The following is a 19,061-nucleotide window of genomic DNA, read 5'->3' on the forward strand; positions in this document are numbered from 1 at the left end:
CGCCCGGCCGTCAGAGGCGAGCGCTCCGGCGCGGACGCGGGGCGGGGAGGAGGCGCGGCGGCCGTTGCGGGCCGGCCCGCGGGGCTGAGGCCGAGCCGAACCGAGCCGAGCCGGGCCGGTGCACGGCCCGCGCCCACCATGCGGCGGCTGCGGCGCCTGGCGCACCTGGTGCTCTTCTGCCCCTTCTCCAAGGGCCTGCAGGTAGGCGCGCCCCCGCCCCGGCCCCGGCCGGCTCCCGCCCCCGCCCCGCCCTCTGTGGGGCCCGGGCCTCGGCGGGGGCGCGCGGCGTCCAGCCTGGGGCCCGGGGCGGGTTCGGGACTCAAGGCCGATGAGCGCTGCGGTGCGTGGCCCCCGGGGAGGCTGGGGGCAGGGAGGGGACTGGGGACTGGGGTGAGGGTTGTCCATGCGGTGAGCGGAGCGGCAGGGCCCCGCGGATGCTGCAGGGTGGCACCCCTGCCTCTGGGGCTGAAGGAGGCCCCACCCCGCCGCGGGCTGGACCTGCTCCCGCAGGCCCAGAAGCCACACCAAGTCCGCTCCGCTTCCCTCTACTTAAAAGACCAGGTTTGTTTTCCTGTGATGGAAAACTTGGGACCCATAGAACCACCCTAAGGACTACCCTCCCCCCGGGCCATCCCCCAGCCAGCCCGAGATTAGGAGTGTGCCCTGACCCCGCAGTGACCTTGGACGAATCACTGTCCCTCTCAGGACCCTGCCATCTGCAGGGGAGGCCCAGGCTGCCTCGGGTGCCAGCTGTCAGGAGCCCTGTCACCTCTGCTTTGGGTGATCTGAGCCAGGCCCACATCAGAGTCTCAAATCATCCAGGCCACACCTACGACCTCAGTGCCCTCCAGGACCCCAGCCCCTGGGCGGAAGGAGACAGCCCTGATCAGAGCCCAGGCCACCGTGTTCCCCTCTGTGGAGAAGGGTGGGAGCCAGGTAACCCGGTACTTGTCTGTGCCAGAAGCCCTTCCTCCCCGCCTGGGGCCTTGGGTTCGTGGTGGTCCCCACCCAGCGCTGGGCAAGGTGGGAGCTGAGGGTCTGTGTCCACCCCCATGCTGGGAGGCAGGGGGTGCAGCAGCCCCTGTCCTGCGGGAAAGGCCTTGATGGAGCTGCCGCAGGGGAGGCCAGAGTCGCGGGTCCCGGACCCTGGGTGTCAGGCCTCTGAGCTCAGCCCGGGAACGGCAGATGGGCATGGACAGGAGAGGGGTTCTGGTGGGTTCCCAGTGGTTTGAGCCCAGGACCCCCGTTAATGTCAGGACACACCCTGAGCCTCAGTTTCCCTGCCTGTGAAGCACACTCGTGGGTTGGTAGTGAGGGTTGGAGGTCGTGGCGCATGTGGGTCACTGGCCCCAAGGCTGCCGTTCACTGTGCTGTTACTGTCCCCCGAGTGACCCCCCCCCAAGCGGCTCCACGAGGAGCCGGGCAGGCCACGGTGGGGGAGCAGCTGCACAGGACCCACTGAGGAGCAGCGCATTCCCTGTCCTAGGGGCTCACTCGCCCCTGGGTGACAGGACCCACAAGAGCCAGGGCAGGGACTACTTCTGGAGGAGGTGCCCGCCTAAGATAAGGGCCCGGGGTTCGGTCACAGCTAGCCAAGTGCAGACGGTGTCCTGGGAGCTGGGCCGCCACCTGAAGGCCCGAGCTGGAGGGCGTCTGGCGGGACACTGGGCAGTGTCCAGGGTGGGCCCTGCAGTCAGTCTGGGAAGCCTGGGTCCGGCCCAGGGCAGCCCCTGGGTCCAGTGTAGGCTACAGCCTGCCCTCGTCCTGGCCATCCCCCCAGGACTCCCAGCGCTGGCCCCCCAGAGGCCCTGCCCACCTCCACCTCAGGGCGTGGGTCACCAGCGGCTGGAAGTCCTCTGACCTCATCCTGCCAGACAACACCCCCAGCTCCCCGACCCCCCACCCACTGTCCCTGTGCTTTCCTGTTTTTCCCTTTGAACAAAACTGGCGGAAACAGATGCAGTGGCAGGGACTAGTGGGCCTGAGACCCAACCCGCTCACTCGTCCCCAGGGCCACCCCAGGCCTCTGAGGCTCCGAGCCTGCCCCTGGAGCTCTCAGAGGCCCTCCTGCTGCGGCACCTCCGTGTGAGTCGGTGCTAGGGAAGCAGGAGGTGAGGACCCCGCCTCTCCTGGAAGAACCGTAAAAATGAGCACAGATGCCTGGGCTGGGCCTGCAGGGCCCTGCCCTGTCCTCAGTGGGGACCCGTTGGCCCCATTTCTCGGCCCCAGCCCCCAGGTGACTAGGACCCAGGACTAACCAGGACTGGAGCTGCTCCCTGGCCCGCGGGTGGTAGGGTGCGTGACCAGTGCTGGCAGTGGTTCCCCTCTAGGGCAGGCTGGCCTGAAGCCCCAGGCCCTCCTGCCCTCCTGGGCCCTGGGCCCGGGCCCTGTTCTCTGGGGCTCAGCTGCCTGGTCAAGGTGTCTGAGCTCTTGCATGGGTCAGCACATGGTAACCCCATCCCATCAGCTGGCCGCCCCTGGACAGCAGCCAGTGAGGCCTGTGATTTACCAGGATGGGGGTAGGGAAGGAAGTTGATGCCCCTGCAATCCCGGCTTGGGGACTGGATGGGAGACAGTGCCCCCAGCTCCTGCAGGGCTCTGGGACTCTCCCACCCTGTGATTCTACCCGTCAGCTGGCGAAACGTGGCAGAGGGGCTGAGCCCTCCATAGAAGCAGTTCCCGGCCCAGCCCAGACTTCCGGGACAGAGCCTGTGGCAGCAGGGCCAGGGGCTGCATGTCTTGGTTATCTGTTCTTTATCGTGGTAAATTATACATCACATAAATTGAGCATCTTAACCCTTTTTAAGTGCACGGTTCGGGGGCGCTAAGCACATTTATATTGCTGTGCGGCCGTCACCATCCGTCGTCTCTAGAACCTGTCCCATCATCTCCCCAGACAAACTCCATCCCCTTTAGACACTCACTCCCCATCCTCCCCAGCCCCTGGCCCCCAGCCCTTCCTGTCTCTGTGGATCTGACTCGAGGCCCTCGCATGGGTGGAATCACAGGATCTGTCTCGTGTCTGGCTCATTTCACTGGACATGATGTCCTCCTGTCCTAGGGGCTCACTCGCCCATGGGTGACAGGACCCACGGGGGCCAGGGCAGGGACTGCTGTAGCCTGGGTCGGGATTTCTCTGCCTTTTCGTGGCTGTATAATATTCCGTCGTGTGGACGGACCACATTTGGTTTATCTACTCATCTGTCAATGGACAAACAGGCTGTATCCACCTTTTGGCTTCTGTGATCGTGGGTGGGTGAGGCCGTGTCTCTTAAAGGCTCACAGGGTGACCGTGCCTCCAACCCCACGGCCCCTGCTGGCCCGGGTCCAGCCCGAAATCTCCACCACCCAGGGGGACAGTGCGCGGGGGTGTGGGTGCTCTTCCAGCCTGACCTCGTGCAGAGGTTACATGTCACTATGAAATGCGGGCAGGACAGGAGGGAAAATTGTTCGAAATCTCTTTATTCAGCAAAATAATGAGCGTCTACCCCATATCTCCCTCATTTTGGAATTTATTTTTACCTGCCCGTGAGATTTAAAGGTCTAGGAGACACCAGGCCCCGGCCCCACCCACAGTGAGTAGGTAGAGGGGGAGGGAGACGTTGGGCTGGGCAGGTGCTGGCCCCCGGAGGGAGGGGCACCCCTCTGGAAGGCTGGGGTCCGGGACGTGGGGTCAGCACCCCAAATGCGGCGCTCCCTCATGGCCCCCTCCCCCGCAGGGCCGGCTCCCGGGCCTCAGGGTCAAGTACGTCTTCCTGGTCTGGCTGGGCATCTTCGCGGGCAGCTGGCTGGCCTACGTTCACTACTCGTCCTACGCTGAGCTCTGCCGCGGGCATATCTGCCAGGTGGTCATCGTAAGTGTCACCTCGGGCCAGGCCTGTGGGCTCCTGGGCCAGCGCTCCTGCCGTGGCAGCTTAGAGACGTGGCTCAGAGGCGCCGGCTCAGCGGGTTTTAAGACACATCTGACCGTGCCGACTGCAGAGCTGCCCCTGGCGGGCCATGGGGGAGGCCAGAGAGGAATGCGGAGGCCAAGGGCAGGCTGCGCAGATGCGGGCGGCTGGGGACGGGCAGATGGACAGAGCCAGATGTAGAGGTGTCCATGAGGGAGACATTTTAGCCCAGACGGGGACAGGCAGGCGCTGGTGGCCTTGAGGGCCCCTCCTGGAGCCAGGAGTCCAGCAAAGGAGGCTGCGGGGCATGGTCTTCGGGGCCTCAGACGGGAGACAGCGCTAAGTCGCGTCAGCGTGGCGTCTACAGCAAGGCCGTGCACGTGCGTGTGAGGGCGCGTGAGCCTGCGTGTGCTTGTCCACGCCAGCGCTTGTGCACCCACGAGCGTGCACACAGGGTGGCTCACTGCTCCTGCTGATGGAGTGACTGGCTGGAGGGCGGGGTGAGGCCGGCCGAAGGGGCCCTGGCAAACCTCAGACTCTGATCCCCCCCCACCCCCGGCCGCCCTGCCTGGCCTCCCCGGGCAGGTTGGAGCCCTTGGTGAGCCGACCAGGGTTCTGAGGCCTCCATGCCACTTGGGGACAGACCTGCCCTGCCCCAGCAGAGCTCCTGGGGTCTCGAAGGGGGAGCCTTGCCTCGCACCAGCCAGGGGCCTGGAGTTTCTCCTCTGCAGGTTGAGAGCACTCCTCCTGGGGAGCTGTGTGGCGCCCCGGAAGGGCTCAGCAGGCCTGTTCTGGGCAAGGTCCCAGGGGGGCCACACTTGGGAAAGCCCAGAGGTGGCGGTGGGAGCGGCACGGGGCTCCAGAGCGGGAAAGCCCGTGCGTAGGGACTTGTACGGGGCCCATTGATGGTTGGCTCAGGCCTCCTGGGGGCAGGGCTGCCACCAGGCACCGAGGGCGCAGTCCCAGCTCAGAGGAGAAGGCCTCGGGCCTCCCGGCCATTCTCAGGCAAGCTCATTTATTCCAGAAAGGCTCACTGGGGGCCTCCAGGGGCCTGGCCCGAGCTGGGTGCTGGACACATGGCTCTGCCTTCACAGTTGGGGTCGGGGGGGAGCTGGGGAGACCCAGGGGCAGGCGTGTGGGGGGATGGAGCCCGGCCTCTGGGTGCGGGCGGGAAAAGGCCCTGCTCTGGGGACCCCTCGGGCCAGGGAGCGGGGCGGGAGGCCTGGGATGAGCCCGGGCCGCCTGGTGCTGGCAGTGGGTGGAGGGGCCTTTGCGGGCAGCAAGACCTGGAAGGTGGCATGCGATGGGGTCTGGCCAGTGGCATGCAGGGAGCAGACTGCTCAGGGCTGGCGGGTGTTTTCTGAGGACCTCCTGTGTGCCCCCAGCAGCGCCCCAACACGCAGAGGACTGAGGGGCCCTGGGGGAGCAGAGGAGGAGCCCGCCCCTCCCAGCCAGAGGAACTGCAGCTTCCGTTTTCCCAGAGTGCCCTGGCTGCTGGGCCCAGCTCTCCTGAGGCCTGTCCCTGGGGCCATGGGGACACCCTCTCCTTTCCAGGGGAGACCTGCCCGCCTCATGGGGGTATCAGCCGTCTCCAAGATATTCCACAGCTTGTCCAAGGCCACCCAGTGTGTGTGTGTGTGTGGGGAAGGCAGGACCAGGGGCCACGGACCTGGTGCCCATGGGCCTCTGGGTGCTCGGCCGGGTCCCCACCACCGCCCAGTCTGCGCACAGTAAACAGGCTGGGAGGGGAGATGTCTCATGGGTCGCAGGAGCGCTGGGTCTGATGGACACACTGCCCACCTCAGCTTCCGTGGAAGCCCCTCCCCACACTGGTGGGCGGTGTGGCTGACAGGTCCCTTCCCCCGCCCTGGCCCAGCCCTGCCGCCCAGCCTCCCTGGCAGACCCCCCCACAAGGGCCCTGTGGCCCTGGGGCTTTTCGCGGGTCAGAACAGACCCCTGTGGTGGAGGGCCTCCCTCCAAGGTGGCAGAATGACAGTGTGTGGTCTCTTCGTTTTTCCTCTGGATGAATGGCTGTCGTGGTCTCCCTGGTCCCCATAGGTGAGTCCAGGGCCTCTGGCGCCTCCCGCCCCTCAGCACTCTCTCTGCACCTCCCTTCCCTCTCCTTCCTCAAGGCCCTCTCCACCAAGGGCCTGGGCACCATGGCTACGGTGATGTGCATCCAGGAATTCACCCCCCTACTCGCTCCAGACGCCACGACTCCCCCCCCACCCCCCGCAGGGACGGGTCTGACTCCATCCCCTCCGGCCTCACCTGCTCAGGTCAGCCCAGACCCCCAGGACTCAGGGGGCTGCAAGGCCTCGTCTAGAGCCGAGAAGGGGCCAGTGGGGGCGGCAGCTACTCCAGAGCCTGACCTAATTACTGCAGAAAGCTTCTCCCTGTGCATCTGGCTAAAGAAGGGGCCGGCGGGCGGGCAGGACAAGCCCCTGCCTCCCCAGGCCACTTCCTGCATCTTCCTCTCCGCAGTGTGACCAGTACCGCAAGGGCATCATCTCAGGCTCCATCTGCCAGGACCTGTGCCACCTGCACCAGGTGGAGTGGAGGACCTGCCTCTCCTCTGTCCCGGGCCAGCAGGTAAGCCCAGCAGGGTCGGGCCAGGGTCAGCCCCAGGGCTCAGACGCCCTCGGTGCAGCCAGAGGAGGACATCTGCACGGAGGGTCCCTGTGGTCCTGTGCAGGTGTACAGCGGGCTCTGGCAGGGCAAGGAGGTGACCATCAAGTGTGGCATTGAGGAGAGCCTGGACTTGAAGGCGGGGGCAGATGCGGCCCCCCGGCGGGAGCTGGTCCTCTTTGACAAGCCCACCCGTGGCACCTCGATTAAGGAGTTCCAGGAGATGACCCTCAGCTTTCTCAAGGTCAGTTGGCCCTCCTGGGGGCCAGTCAAGTTCATGCCCAGGGACGTGTGACAGGGCAGGAGGCAGGCTGGGTGGAGGCCACACGGGCCAGCCAGGTGCCTGGCTAGCCCCCCAGCTCCAAGCAGACCCTCCCTCAGGGAGGAGCCAGAGGCTTGAGGCCCCGCCCCAGGGGCATCTTCGGGGAGAGCGGGAGGGGCAGATGAGCAGTGAGGGGGCCCCAGGCTCCGCAGCTGGGCTTCCAGGAGTGGCGAGGGGGCCTTGCAGGTCCCTGGCTGTCCCCTCCATCCTGTCGGCTGGAGGCGGGGCTCCCCCTGCCTGGCGGACGTGCGGGGTCCGGAGCGCAGACTGCTGGCCGGCTGGCCGACGCCCTGGCCTCCTCTCTCCTGCCCCCAAACCGCAGGCAAACCTGGGAGACCTGCCCTCCCTGCCCGCGCTGGCCGGACAGGTCCTGCTCATGGCCGACTTCAACAAGGACCACAGGGTGTCCCTGGCCGAGGCCAAGTCAGTGTGGGCCCTGCTGCAGCGGAATGAGTTCTTGCTGCTGCTGTCCCTGCAGGAGAAGGAGCACGCCTCCCGGCTGCTGGGCTACTGCGGGGACCTGTACCTCACCGAGGGGGTCCCGCACAGCTCCTGGCCCGGGGCCGTGCTCCCGCCCCTGCTGCGCCCGCTGCTGCCACCCGCCCTGCACGGGGCCCTGCAGCAGTGGCTGGGGCCCGCGTGGCCCTGGCGCGCCAAGATTGCCATCGGCCTGCTGGAGTTCGTGGAGGAGCTGTTTCACGGCGCCTATGGGACCTTCTACATGTGCGAGACCACGCTAGCCAACGTGGGCTACACAGCCAAGTACGACTTCAGGATGGCTGACCTGCAGCAGGTGGCGCCCGAGGCCGCCGTGCGCCGCTTCCTGCGGGGCCGCCACTGCGAGCACAGCTCGGACTGCACCTACGGGCGCGACTGCAGGGCGCCCTGCGACACGCTCCTGCGGCAGTGCAAGGGCGACCTGGTGCAGCCCAACCTGGCCAAGGTGTGCGAGCTGCTGCAGGACTACCTGCTGCCCGGCGCCCCCGCCGGCCTGCGCGCCGCGCTGGGCAAGCAGCTGCGCACGTGCACCACGCTGAGCGGGCTGGCCAGCCAGGTGGAGGCACACCATTCGCTGGTGCTCAGCCACCTCAAGACCCTGCTCTGGAAGGAGATCTCCAACACCAAGTACACCTGACGGCCGGCGGGCGCTCCCGCCCTGCCCCAAGAACCACGCCTGCCCTTGGCCCTCTACCCCCTTCCCCCACCAAAGGACGGGGCTGCTCCAGTGTCGACCCTGTGGGTCTCCAGAGCTCAGGCAGCCGTGGGGCTCCTGCCCCTACACCCACCACCCCCAGGGTTTTCTAGGCTCCCAGACGCGACTGTGCAGCTGGAACGGGAGAGGCTGGGAGGAGAGGGAAGGACCTAGAGCCCGAGCACCAAGGGCTGGCCAAGGGACCTGCCTAGACCAAGGTTTTGTTACTTTGGAGAACATGCATGTAAATAAATAGATTTTCCGTGAGCACCCGAGTCCCCTCAGCCCACTCCAGACCCCAGCCTGGACGGTCTGCTGGAGGGCAGCCACATCCTGGCTGTTGGTTGGCTGGGGTTATGACTGGAGCCAAGGGCAAGGGCGCTGCAAGCTGAGCCCCCAGCCCGGATCCGGTGTGGTTCCGATGGGGATGGGAGGGTGGGCTGACGGAATTTCTCTCGTAAGGAGCTTCTACACTTAACTTCTCCCTGTGCCGCAGAGCAGTGTGGCCCAGCCTACGAAGGCGTCTCCACTGATGCCAATGAGCCACTAGGTGTACATCCACTGTCCGGGAAAAAGCCAAGGGTCCCCTGTTCCCTCCTCCCCCGCAAACAGGAAGCTGTGAGCCCAGGAGCCTGACCCTCTCACACCCTCAACTCCTGCTGCGCCCTCAGCTGATAAGACAGAAACGCAAGTCAAGACAGTGTATTCAAGACCCATTTATTCTCTAGTTCTGCCCACATGGAGACGCCCTCCTCGAAAAGGGGTTGAATCCTTCCGTTCACTTTAACACCTTGTGCTGAAGACACGTGCTCCAACTATGAGATCCACATTCTTAAAGCACTACTTCTTAACCCTCATCTAGATTCCCCCCTTGGATGGCGGGAGATGACCCAACACAGCGAAGAACGGCTCAGGACTGTGGGCTCTGCTCACCCAAGGGACCGTGCAGCTCCCCTGACCAGCGGGCTGGAGCCAGGATTAGGGCCCTAAGGTGAGGGGCGCCTGCTGGGCTGCCGCCCCCGCCCCCGCCCCCTGTCCTCTTCACTAGGCTGGCCGTCACCTTCAGTTTCCCTGGAGTCTGGGGATTCCAGGTCTCTGCTCACAGTTCTGTATCGCGCCTGCTACCTCAGCACCACTGACCCACACCAAGGGGGAAAAGCACACACAACTGCTTTTCAGCACACCGACGTTCCACGCAAGTTACTTTATTAAGCCCGCAGGTTCCTTTTCATCAGAGGACATTCGCAAGGCCATGACTTCCCCCGGCTCCCCACTGCCCATGCCAGCAGACTGGACGTGCATGGCCCCCGTGTTGAGTCGGGCACACCCCTCCTGGCTCCACTCCGGCGCACTCTCCTGGAGAACTGAGGGCGGTGCCCTGGGCTCTTCCAGCCCGGATCTGCAGACAGAAAACAGAGATGACCCACTCGCCACGCCTCCCAGCGCTGGGTGGGCTGGACCCCAGTCGAGCCGCCTTAGCAGAGCACCTGGCTTCTGGAACGCAAGGACACAGCTGCTCAAGCCTCTTCAGCCTCTCCTGCCAGACTCGCCAAGCCCTGCTCCCCTCTCCTTCTGACCACTCCACCCAGTTTCTAGGGGAATTCAGCCAGGGAGGTTCTACCAAGTAGGATGGGACAGGAAACCCAGCTGCTGCCGGGCTCAAAGGTAGACCTACCGGATGTACCGCCACCCGCCACCCTCTCTGCTCAAGTCGGCTTGCTTCCGGCAATTACACTGTCACCCCAACCCCACTCCAGTTGACAAGCCACACAGCGCACGACACGAGGAAGTGGGCAAAAACTCTGGTAGCTGGTTAGTAGCAGCCAAAAGTTCAAGATTCTCAAAAACACAAAACACAAAACACAACAAAATAAAGAGCACACTTCCAAAACCTGGATTAAGAACCAACCAGACACATGCTGTGCAGGCCGCTCCCGCCCACCCTACGGTCCCTCCCAAGGGCACCGGGGCTGGCTCTGAGGCTGGGTCACACCAGCTCTGGTGGAAGCCAGCTGTCGCGTCGTGAGGAGCCTCGGGCATGCCGTCTTGGAAGTGCTTCTTTCTGGCCCGATCAAGCCTTCAGATGCTGCAGCCAGAGCCACCCGGCCAGGCCGCCCTGAGCCACAGGCCTGGCCATTTGCTGCCAACACGCTAACGGGGGAGGTGGCTGAGGTCAGGCCACTGTCCTGCCTCACCACCAGTTCTGCCCACCGAGGCCTTCACTGTCAGCTACTTGGACATTCTCACCTCTCCTCAAAGCACACCCACAATTGATACCATGTGCTTGTATTAAAGGGTCCAAAAGTTCTGTCAAACCCCCAGCCAGGCACCCCGCTCCCAACTTACCTGTCCTGAAGCCAGTCCTAGAGTGACAGGAGCCACACCTGCAGGTCTGTTCCACTGACCAGCCGCAGAGGACCAAGCTGGGCCCACGGACCTGAGAAACGGAATCCAATCCGTGAATCCCTCCCAAATTATCTTCTATAGCCTTGACCCCTTAAGCATTTGGGACCCTGTGGCTTTACTGTGGGGCCATCCTGGGCACCACAGGACATGCAGCCACAGCCCTGGACCCCACCAACTAGATGCCAGCAGCACCCCATCCCTTTCCTGCCCTGCGAGTTGCCACGTGCCCTGGGAGGGGGACAAACTGCCCCTAGGCGAAGAGCCACTAACCTACAGCTTTTGTCCAACCCTCCAACTTAAACATTTCGGGAAACAGCAAACTGCACTCTCCATCTGCAAGGAGACCACGACACCCCTGGTCTGGAGGATCATTTTATAGGGTTCCGGTCGGCCCGTCGAGGGGCTCCACGAAGGGGCCCGACTTCTGCCTCACCAACAGGACAAAAGCCAGGAGCGAACCTCTGGCCTTCCTTCCAGAGTGACTCGTCTCAAGGTCCTCAGAGTACGAGCGCTCGTGGACCAGTGGCTCTGGGCCCCCCTCATCCCCACCTAGGGTCCTACTCTGAACATGGCCTGGAAGCCCCACAGGACCTTGATACCAGCTCAGCGGCCCTCAGCCAGGGATGCAGGTCAAACTTGCCCAGGGATTCCTAAAAACTCCTCGCCAGGCAGACCAACAGAACATTCATTTCCAGTAAGGAGACTCTCTCCTGGTCAATCCCATTGTGCCCAAAGCTTGCCATATGCCTGTACACATATCTCATTTAATTCTCACAACGAGCTTTATTTTATAAAGAAAAAGAACATCAAAGTCTTCAAGGGCCTGCGCACAGCCCCCACCGCAAGCGCGCGTGGAAACAAGGTGCTCCCTCCTGCAGCTTCTGGTGGTGTCCGGCTACAAACCATTCTTAGCGCCCACTGTTCTGAGCACTGAGCGTAGAAATAGCCGCTTCCTCTCCGCCCCAACGTCACAGGTGCAGCAGGGCTGCCGCACCCGTGGTGCCGGCAAGTCCGGCATCTGCAGGGCAGTGTCCCGCCCGCCCAGCAGGCCTCCAGGAGGAGCTCAGAAAAGCACCGCCCCTCACCTCGGTCTGGACCGTGTCGGCTGGTCATTCTTGCCTAGGTTCACAGGCCAACAGCCGCTGTCTTTCCTGTGCTGAACAACAAGTGGTCGGCCCAGAATCAGAGCGCAGGAAAAGCTGGCTGCCGTTATTACTGTTGCCAGTATTTAAAACTAGTGGAGGCTGGGCTTCCCTGGTGGTGCAGTGGTTAAGAACCCGCCTGCCGATGCAGGGGACACGGGTTCGAGGCCTGGTCCGGGAAGATCCCACATGCTGCGGAGCAACTGAGCCCGTGAGCCACAACTACTGAGCCTGTGCCACAACTATTGAAGCCCGAGCGCCTAGAGCCCGTGGCTCCAGTGAAGAGGAGCCCCCGCTCGCCGCACCTAAAGAAAGCCCATGTGCAAGGACGAAGACCCAACGCAGCCAAAAATAAATAAACAAATTTATACATAAAAAAGTAGTAGTGAAGGCTGCTACTGACACATGAACCCTTCACCTTTCCACCGTCACCTTTCAGACCCGCAACGGGCAGCCCGAGGCAAAAATTGAAAAGGGCTGCCTGTGCTGGCACCTGGCAATAGGCTGGTGTTTGATGAACCCAGGGGACCGTAGTGCAGCCAGGAGGACCCTCCTCAGAAATCTCTGCACCCTCTCCCAGGGAGCTACTAGTGAGGTCCTAGATAGATCAACGGATCAAAGTACACTATACAAAGCAACACAGGAAACATTCCTCTAGAATTCAGAAAAGCCTCACGTAAGGTAGCACAGCCGGCCTTCGGAATTGTCTCCATAACGTTTAAACCTGGCAACTTTATTTCTAGAGTTTCTGGTTGCACAACCCATCATAAAATTTCTTTTAAGAGAGAGTAACTACCCATGGATCCACCTAATATAGTCTAATTATTTCAGATCGTTAGGTGGTTATTATTGAGCTCACGCTAGAAAGAAAAATTTTAGTGCCACCCTTTTTTAATCCAATGTGACAGATCTTCAGCAAGTCAGTCTTACCGAAACCCACTCACCTTTCCTGCTCATCACTGCACCAGCGGGTCACTCCTACCTGCTGCCGTCACACACCTGGCAACCTCGTGTTCCAGGGCCGGCCAAGAACTAGGAGGGAATTAAGAGTGCTTTTACACGACAGGCGTCAGGCTGCCAGTAGACACACCCCCAGTCAGCACAGTCAAGTGTCAGACTACCAATCATCCAGACGTCCACGGGCCAGGACGCCGGGCACAGTCAGGCCTCTCTTCTCTCCGCCACCTAATGACACAGATGTGGCACAGCAACCACACCTGCAACGCCTCTAGGGGCAGTGCCTACAGAAGATTAAATAACTCAAGTTTTTATTCCCTGACCACATGGATGCCCTGGCCCCGTGCTTAGAATGTAACAAAAAAGGCATTCAACTAGCACAAAGATTATTCTTCAGCGCAAACCTGTCCCAGCACACGTGTCAACTCACCTGAGACCCCAGCAGGCCCCTAGTTCCCAGCAGGCAAACTCCCTAGAGAAAAAAAGAAACCCACGCTTTATAACAACCTTACAAGCCCACAAAAAGGCCCTTCACCCAGGCTTTATTTTGCTGCATTTGATCTCCAGGGCCTACACGTGTCTACACACCAAACCCAGGTACCCTCCGTGTTTTACTCCCTGTTTAATTTGGGGGTGTGTGGAAATTGCAGGTTACAATACAGCAGCGCAGACCGCAGGTGATCAAGGGACCAGGCTATGAATGCAGCCACCCCTTCCACAAGGAGGCCACCGCATTCACACCCACTGCACTGCACACACACTATAGTTCGGAAATCGCCTCACTCTTAGAGCTCAGTAAGCAATGACAACCAGTCCGTTTAAAGACAAAACAACAGATGGCCAGGAGTATAACGTGACTCCCTCAAGGTCGCAAGCAGGGAAAGCAGTGGCGCTGAAGGCGGGAGGGGGCGATTTCCGAATGAAATGTCCCGACTCACCCATTAAACTACTGCTGCCTATAGCCGTGCTCTCGAGGCTTCAGAGCCGGGAAGGTGCGGAAAGCATAGCAATCCGCGGCGCCCCCAGCCCCGGCCCCACGATGCTACGCGGAGGCGCCGGAACCTCGCCGCACCCACCCCGCCGACACAAGGGACCTCTGCGCCCGCCTATCCCGCGGACCCGGGCGCACATTCGACCATCGCTACCCACGATGGAGACGCGGGGGTCGGGGTTCGGCGGGCGGCGGGCGCCGGGCCGGGCGGGGACCCGAACCCGCACCCCACCATCCCCGTAGCCCGGAAAGGCCGCGCGACTGCGCGCCGCGCCTTTTATAGCGCGGACGGCGGCCCGCGAGGCCCAACCCGCGCCCTCCCCGAGTTCGCCGCAGCCGCAGCGCCCTCTAGCGGACCCTCCAGGCTGCACCGAGCATGTGGCGCCTCCGTACCTCGGCCGAGCTCCCCGGCCGGGCCTCCTGGGCTCACCTATCGCGTCCACGGGCCCTTCCCGAGCCAGCCCCTCCCAGCTGTCAGGAAGTCCCGCCTTCCCGCCCGCGCGTACGGCCGGGACCAGTGGCCGGCGGGACAGCACAAGTCAGCTTCTTCGAAGCGCTTAGAACAGGGCCAGGCACAGAGGCACTTGATAACGTCTCCCGTAGTTACTGCCGTGACCCCACGAGCGTCCCTGCAGCTGGGGCCACCTCTTTGTTCCCTGCAGAAGGGCCTCCCGCTTTCTGGGGAGCCTTGGCTGAGCTGCTCTCCCTGCCGCAGCCCCCCTGGAGCCCCTGCCACTCAGGCTGGGTCTGAGGCCCTGCTAAAGCTTCACGTTTCCTACAGCGTAGGGAACCCTGCCTTCGCTCTCTCAGGAGGGGTCTCCTGGGTCCCACCTCTGACACGGGGTAGGGGCTGCCGGGGGTCCCCGGGGAGCGACACTTTGCCCCCTTTGACAGGGAGACCTCTGAAGTGGGGTCAGGAAGGATCCGCCATGAATTCATTAGTCCTCTGAGATTTCTCACACGCTAGCAAGTTATTGCTAACTTGGGCTACTCTCCAGTGTAAGGCAACAATCCTATAGGATTCTCTGTGGTTAGCACCACCTGTCCTCTTGGCAGAGTGGGGAAGCCCAGACCTGCCCCTCTGGGCAGCCCCTTTGGCCCCTTAGCCAAGAGCATTCCCAGCAGCACCCTGTCCCTGGGCAGGTGGGGTGCCCTCCCCTTGAAGCACAGTGCAGACAGAAGGAGCAATGGGGCGTTGTTTTGCAGGCACAGGCTGAGCTGGTTTGGGGAAGGAAGGACCCGTCCCCTCCCACCCACCCAACAGCCTGGAGGAAGCTAAATCCCAGCCAGAGGGAGCAGCTGGCAAGCCAGAGACCCAATTCTCCAAGAACAAGAAGTTTCCAAAACTGGAGAGGGACTTCCCCGCCCCTCTCACAGCATCCCTCGGCCACCCCCGGATCGACTGCTCCACCGCCCTGGCCCTGGCGCGGGCCGTCACGCTCCGGTCCCCGAGGCGGGTGGTGATGACGCAGTTGGTCACACTGTTGAACTGAGTGACAGTGGCACAACGGTGAAAGCCAGGTGCTCCCTGCCCTTCTTGTCCCTCTGGGACCAGATGGAGCCCAGGCAGTGGTAGGGCATCGCTTTCTTGAACAGCTCCTGGGGGCAGGGGGAGGGGCTTCCGGCTCTGCCGCACTGCAGCTCAACACCCACAGTCCTCCCCAGGCCCAGCAGGGTCACTGGTCGGAGCTGGAGCTCTGGAAGCTGGGGACGTAGGGGGCGACCATCTTTGCTCCCGGCCTAACCTCAGCCTCTGGGGACTGTGCCCTGTGTGTCCAGCACAAACCTTGTCTCATACGCTCACGCCCACCCCCCCCACAGCCCCGCCTCTGCCGCCCTCCCAGGGGTCTCAGCCCCAGAGTGTGGACCCCTGCTTTCCCAAACAAGGCTCAGAGTGGTCAAGGAGATCTCAGACGTTGGAAACTGTAACCAACGTTAAAATCATGTTTGCATTCGACCGAGACTCTCCACTTCCAGGAATCTGTTATAAACAAAGATGTATGGACGCGGACGTTCCCTTCAGCACAGTGATGAGGGGGATAAATAGGAAATGGATGCAACATGCACAGTAGGGGCTCTTCGGAAACTGTGATTCGGGGCCCCAGGAAATGCAAAAGAGGAAGAGGATGGACTGAGCAGTGTCCGCCAGGGGAAACCGGGTTCTGGAAGAGCACATGCCCCAGAATCCTCCCTGCCCGATTCCCGCAAAAGCACAGGCACACACAGAGGGGGAGGGCGGGAAATGGGCCACCACCTGCTAGAGTGGGAGGACTTTGTTCTTTAGTTAATTCTTAAATCCTTTAGAATTCATTATTTTACATTTATTGTCCTTGGAGTAAAAACCTTTAAAAGATAAAAATGAAATAATGTACTTTATTCCATAGATGAGTGCTAGATAACATACAACCCTCCAGGTCCTCCCGTCCTGTCTCACCTCGGCCTGTGGGTGGGCCGCCCCACGACGGCTCCCAGAGTCCCTGCCTCTGTCACACATGCCTGTGTCATCCCTCCCCTGAGGGTGGATGGGCTTTGGGACTGGGTTCAAACTAACAGAATTGGGCAAAAGGGATGGGAGGTTGTTTCCAAGACTGGTTTATGAAAAGTCTGTGACTTTCTGCCTGGTTCCCTCCCTCCTGTGTTCATTCTCTCTCGCTGTCTCTGTCTCTCTGTCTCTGGTCCAATGTTCTAGAGAAGCAATCAGGTATTAACGAGCTGCCCTAAGAGGCTCCAGTGCAAAGAACCGACACTGGGTTCCGGCCCACAGACAGGAAAGACCCGAGCCCCCGTCCAAACTGAATCCCGCCAATAACCCGAGAATGATCTCAGACACAGACCCCTCCCTGACTGAGCCTCAGTTGAGACCACAGCCCAGCCTCCTGGGGGACCTCGGGGCAGAGGCTCCCAGCTGAGCTGAGCCTGCCTCCTGGTCACAGACACTGAGAGGGTCAGTGTTTGTCCTTGTACGCGCTACGTTAGGGGATGCTGTCGCATGGCACAGACACCGGGACGTCCTTCCGCCCCGGGTCTGGCCCTGCCTCCCCCATCCCCCCCCCCCCCCCCCAGCTCACTGTCACAGAGTGTGCAGGGCTGGCTGCTCTTGTCTTTCTGGTCCTGGCATCAATGTCACCAGGGAGCCTTTTAGACCCCCAGGGGCTCCTGGCCCTCCTTCCAGGACCCTGACTCATTCCCTAGAGCACTTGCTCTTCTCTCCCACGTGGATTTGCTTTCCTGCTCTTGTCCATCTGCCCCTCCAGGCTGTGAGCTCCTGCAGGGCAGGGACCATCCGTCATGTCAGCACCGCCCCCAGGGCTAACAGGGCCCCTGCTCAGGGTGAGTGCAGGGGGGACGGTAGCTGAATGATCTATAGAGGGTCTCAGAGCCCCCTCCCGCCTCTGAGCAGCTCCCACTGTGGGCCTGGAGGCTAACAATAAAAGGTGCCTGTTGGGTCCGCGGCAGGGGGACGCCCAGAATGACCCCGGGTGTCCCTTCCCTGCTCCAGTTGCTCCATCCAGTAGAGTGCGCACAGCCCTCCCCCTGGTGGTCAGCTTTGGAACTGCAGCCCCAGGCAGGAGACCAGAAAACTAACCACAGAACTTGTTGGAGGTCCTCAAGGCGGTGGTTCCACCACGGCCGAGGGGGCAAACGAGCGGGACCTGCCGGCTCCTGGGGGATGAGAGGGACCTCAGAGCCCCTCTTGCTCCCCTCCTTCCCTCCACTGTCCTGGTGTCCAGTTCACTCCGGAGGCCTCCTCACTCCAACCAGGGCAGTGACTCCACCCACTTCCAAATGCGGACCCCCAGGCGCCAACAAGGAGGGTCTTGTCCCTGGTCCCCGAGGAGTGGTCCAGTCTTTGCCACCTTCTGCACCCCCAGGTCCCCAGTCCCCCAGGTCCCTAGGCTGCCCCCGGTTCAGAAGGGCCTCAGGGGGTAGAAAGCATTTTCCAAGGACTCAGAGCAGAGTGGGTCAGGGATGGAGAACCAAGGCCCGCAGACGCCTCTGCAAGCTTATGGACTCTAGGGATCACCCCGTCTGTGCACCCACTTTACAGAGATGTAGGCTGAGGCCTCCTCTCCTATAGCCCCTCCACAGTAGGGGTAGGTCTCATCCTAGTGTCCGGTGCCCAGAGTGGTGGACACAGGGCCCCGGACCCTGGGCACCCTGGGGACCCCCTGCCATCAGCCTGGCATCTCTCTCCTCCCTGTGCTATGGGACCAGGCATGTTGCTAGGGGGTCAATATCCCTGCCCCATGGCAGAGCTGCCCCCAACCTCCTTCTCAACCCTCTCACCTCCCCCATATGCACTCCCCTCTGACCCCCAGCAGGGCAGTCAGTGTGTGAGTGTGTGTGTGAGTGTGTGTGTGTGTGTGTGTGCACACCTGTGCCCTTGTGGGGAGGCCCAGAGGGATGGGCTCCGCATGGGAAGGGTGGGCAGGGGTCCTCCAGGATCTGAGGGACTCTCATCTCAGAGTAAACTCCATGGGAGGGTTGAGGCTGGCCGGGGGTCAAATCTAGGACATGGCTGTTAAAATGCAGACAGGCAACAAAACTCAATCCCGGCGCCGCAGCGAGACACGTCCTCAGGGTACAGACCAAATCAAGACTGGGGTGCGATGTTTTTGTTGGACCTCTGGAAGAATTAAGTTGCCAGGGAGGTCCTCGAGGCTGAGAGCCCCCAAATTCTAATCCTCAAACCTGGAGAAAGAGGCACGTTTCCTAAAGGACCCTGGGGTGGCCCTGGGCACCTGGAGTACATTGGAATCAAATGTACAGAAAACCCTCCAAGTGTCAGAAGCCCCGCGTGGCTGAGGTGGGGGTACAGCTGCCGCGGGGTGACTTCTCCAGTCAGGAGACGGGCTGAGCGCCTTGCACACATGGCGTGTGTCCTGACGCCTCCTTCAGATGTGACCGGAGCAAGTGAACATGTGAAACGGAAGCGTCTCAGAGGACAGAGACAAGAGGACAGCACACTGCAGCCACAGAGCCAGTGCTTCAGGGACACCCACCCCCAGAGGGGGCTGCCCCTCTCCTTCCTGGGCGGGAGCTCCCAGGCCGTCATCCGCCCTTGGTCCACTGGGGATGCTGACCCCTGGGCTGGGGCCACTTCTCGTTTAGCTGGAAGGTGTGTGATGTAGCGGAGCCCCTGCAGGACGCAGACCACAAGGGTCCACTTTCCAGCACCCCGCTTACAGGAGACTCGGGGGACCTGAGACGCAAGGTGGGACGAAGACCCCTGACGTGAGCTGTTGTGGCTGAGAGTAAGGACCAGGCAGTGACTCAGAGGATGATGCAAAGTGACGCTGTGCCCGTTCTGAGCCTTCAAAGGGCCCCTGTTCCTTCTTCACAGCCACGAGACAAGTGCCACAGCTGAAGCACAAGCGGAGCAGAGCCGGCCCAGATCAACCCACCTCCCGCCGACACAAAACTGTCAGAACAAATGCAGCCGAGCTCCACAGCCAAGCCCAGCCTACATCAGCCAATCCCAAGCTGAGCCCAGCCTACATCAGCCAATCCCAAGCCGAGCCCAGCCTACATC

General features: G+C 62.0%; 1 protein-coding gene, 1 long non-coding RNA gene and 2 other non-coding genes across 4 annotated transcripts; 1 reads left to right on the plus strand and 3 right to left on the minus strand.

The window, feature by feature from the left end:
• Positions 1-27: 27 nt before the first annotated feature.
• Positions 28-8,419, plus strand: DIPK1B (divergent protein kinase domain 1B). Its single transcript, XM_029201457.1, has 5 exons — positions 28-201; positions 3,720-3,854; positions 6,375-6,482; positions 6,586-6,762; positions 7,163-8,419. The coding sequence occupies exons 1-5, from the start codon at positions 139-141 to the stop codon at positions 7,973-7,975; spliced, it is 1,296 nt and encodes a 431-aa protein (XP_029057290.1). The 5' UTR covers positions 28-138; the 3' UTR covers positions 7,976-8,419.
• Positions 8,420-9,217: 798 nt separating this feature from the next.
• Positions 9,218-13,768, minus strand: LOC114884607. Its single transcript, XR_003790869.1, has 5 exons — positions 13,476-13,768; positions 12,968-13,009; positions 12,525-12,612; positions 10,379-10,469; positions 9,218-9,431 (listed from the first exon to the last, which is right to left on the minus strand). It is a non-coding gene; the product is annotated as an uncharacterized LOC114884607 (long non-coding RNA).
• On the minus strand, positions 11,324-11,457 carry LOC114884867. Its single transcript, XR_003790932.1, has one exon. It is a non-coding gene; the product is annotated as a small nucleolar RNA SNORA43 (small nucleolar RNA).
• Positions 12,689-12,819, minus strand: LOC114884870. Its single transcript, XR_003790934.1, has one exon. It is a non-coding gene; the product is annotated as a small nucleolar RNA SNORA17 (small nucleolar RNA).
• Positions 13,769-19,061: the final 5,293 nt, after the last annotated feature.

Source organism: Monodon monoceros, unplaced genomic scaffold (genome assembly GCF_005190385.1).
Source record: "Monodon monoceros isolate NGI ecotype Baffin Bay Population unplaced genomic scaffold, NGI_Narwhal_1 Super_Scaffold_5, whole genome shotgun sequence".
Classification (NCBI taxonomy): Eukaryota; Metazoa; Chordata; class Mammalia; order Artiodactyla; family Monodontidae; genus Monodon; species Monodon monoceros.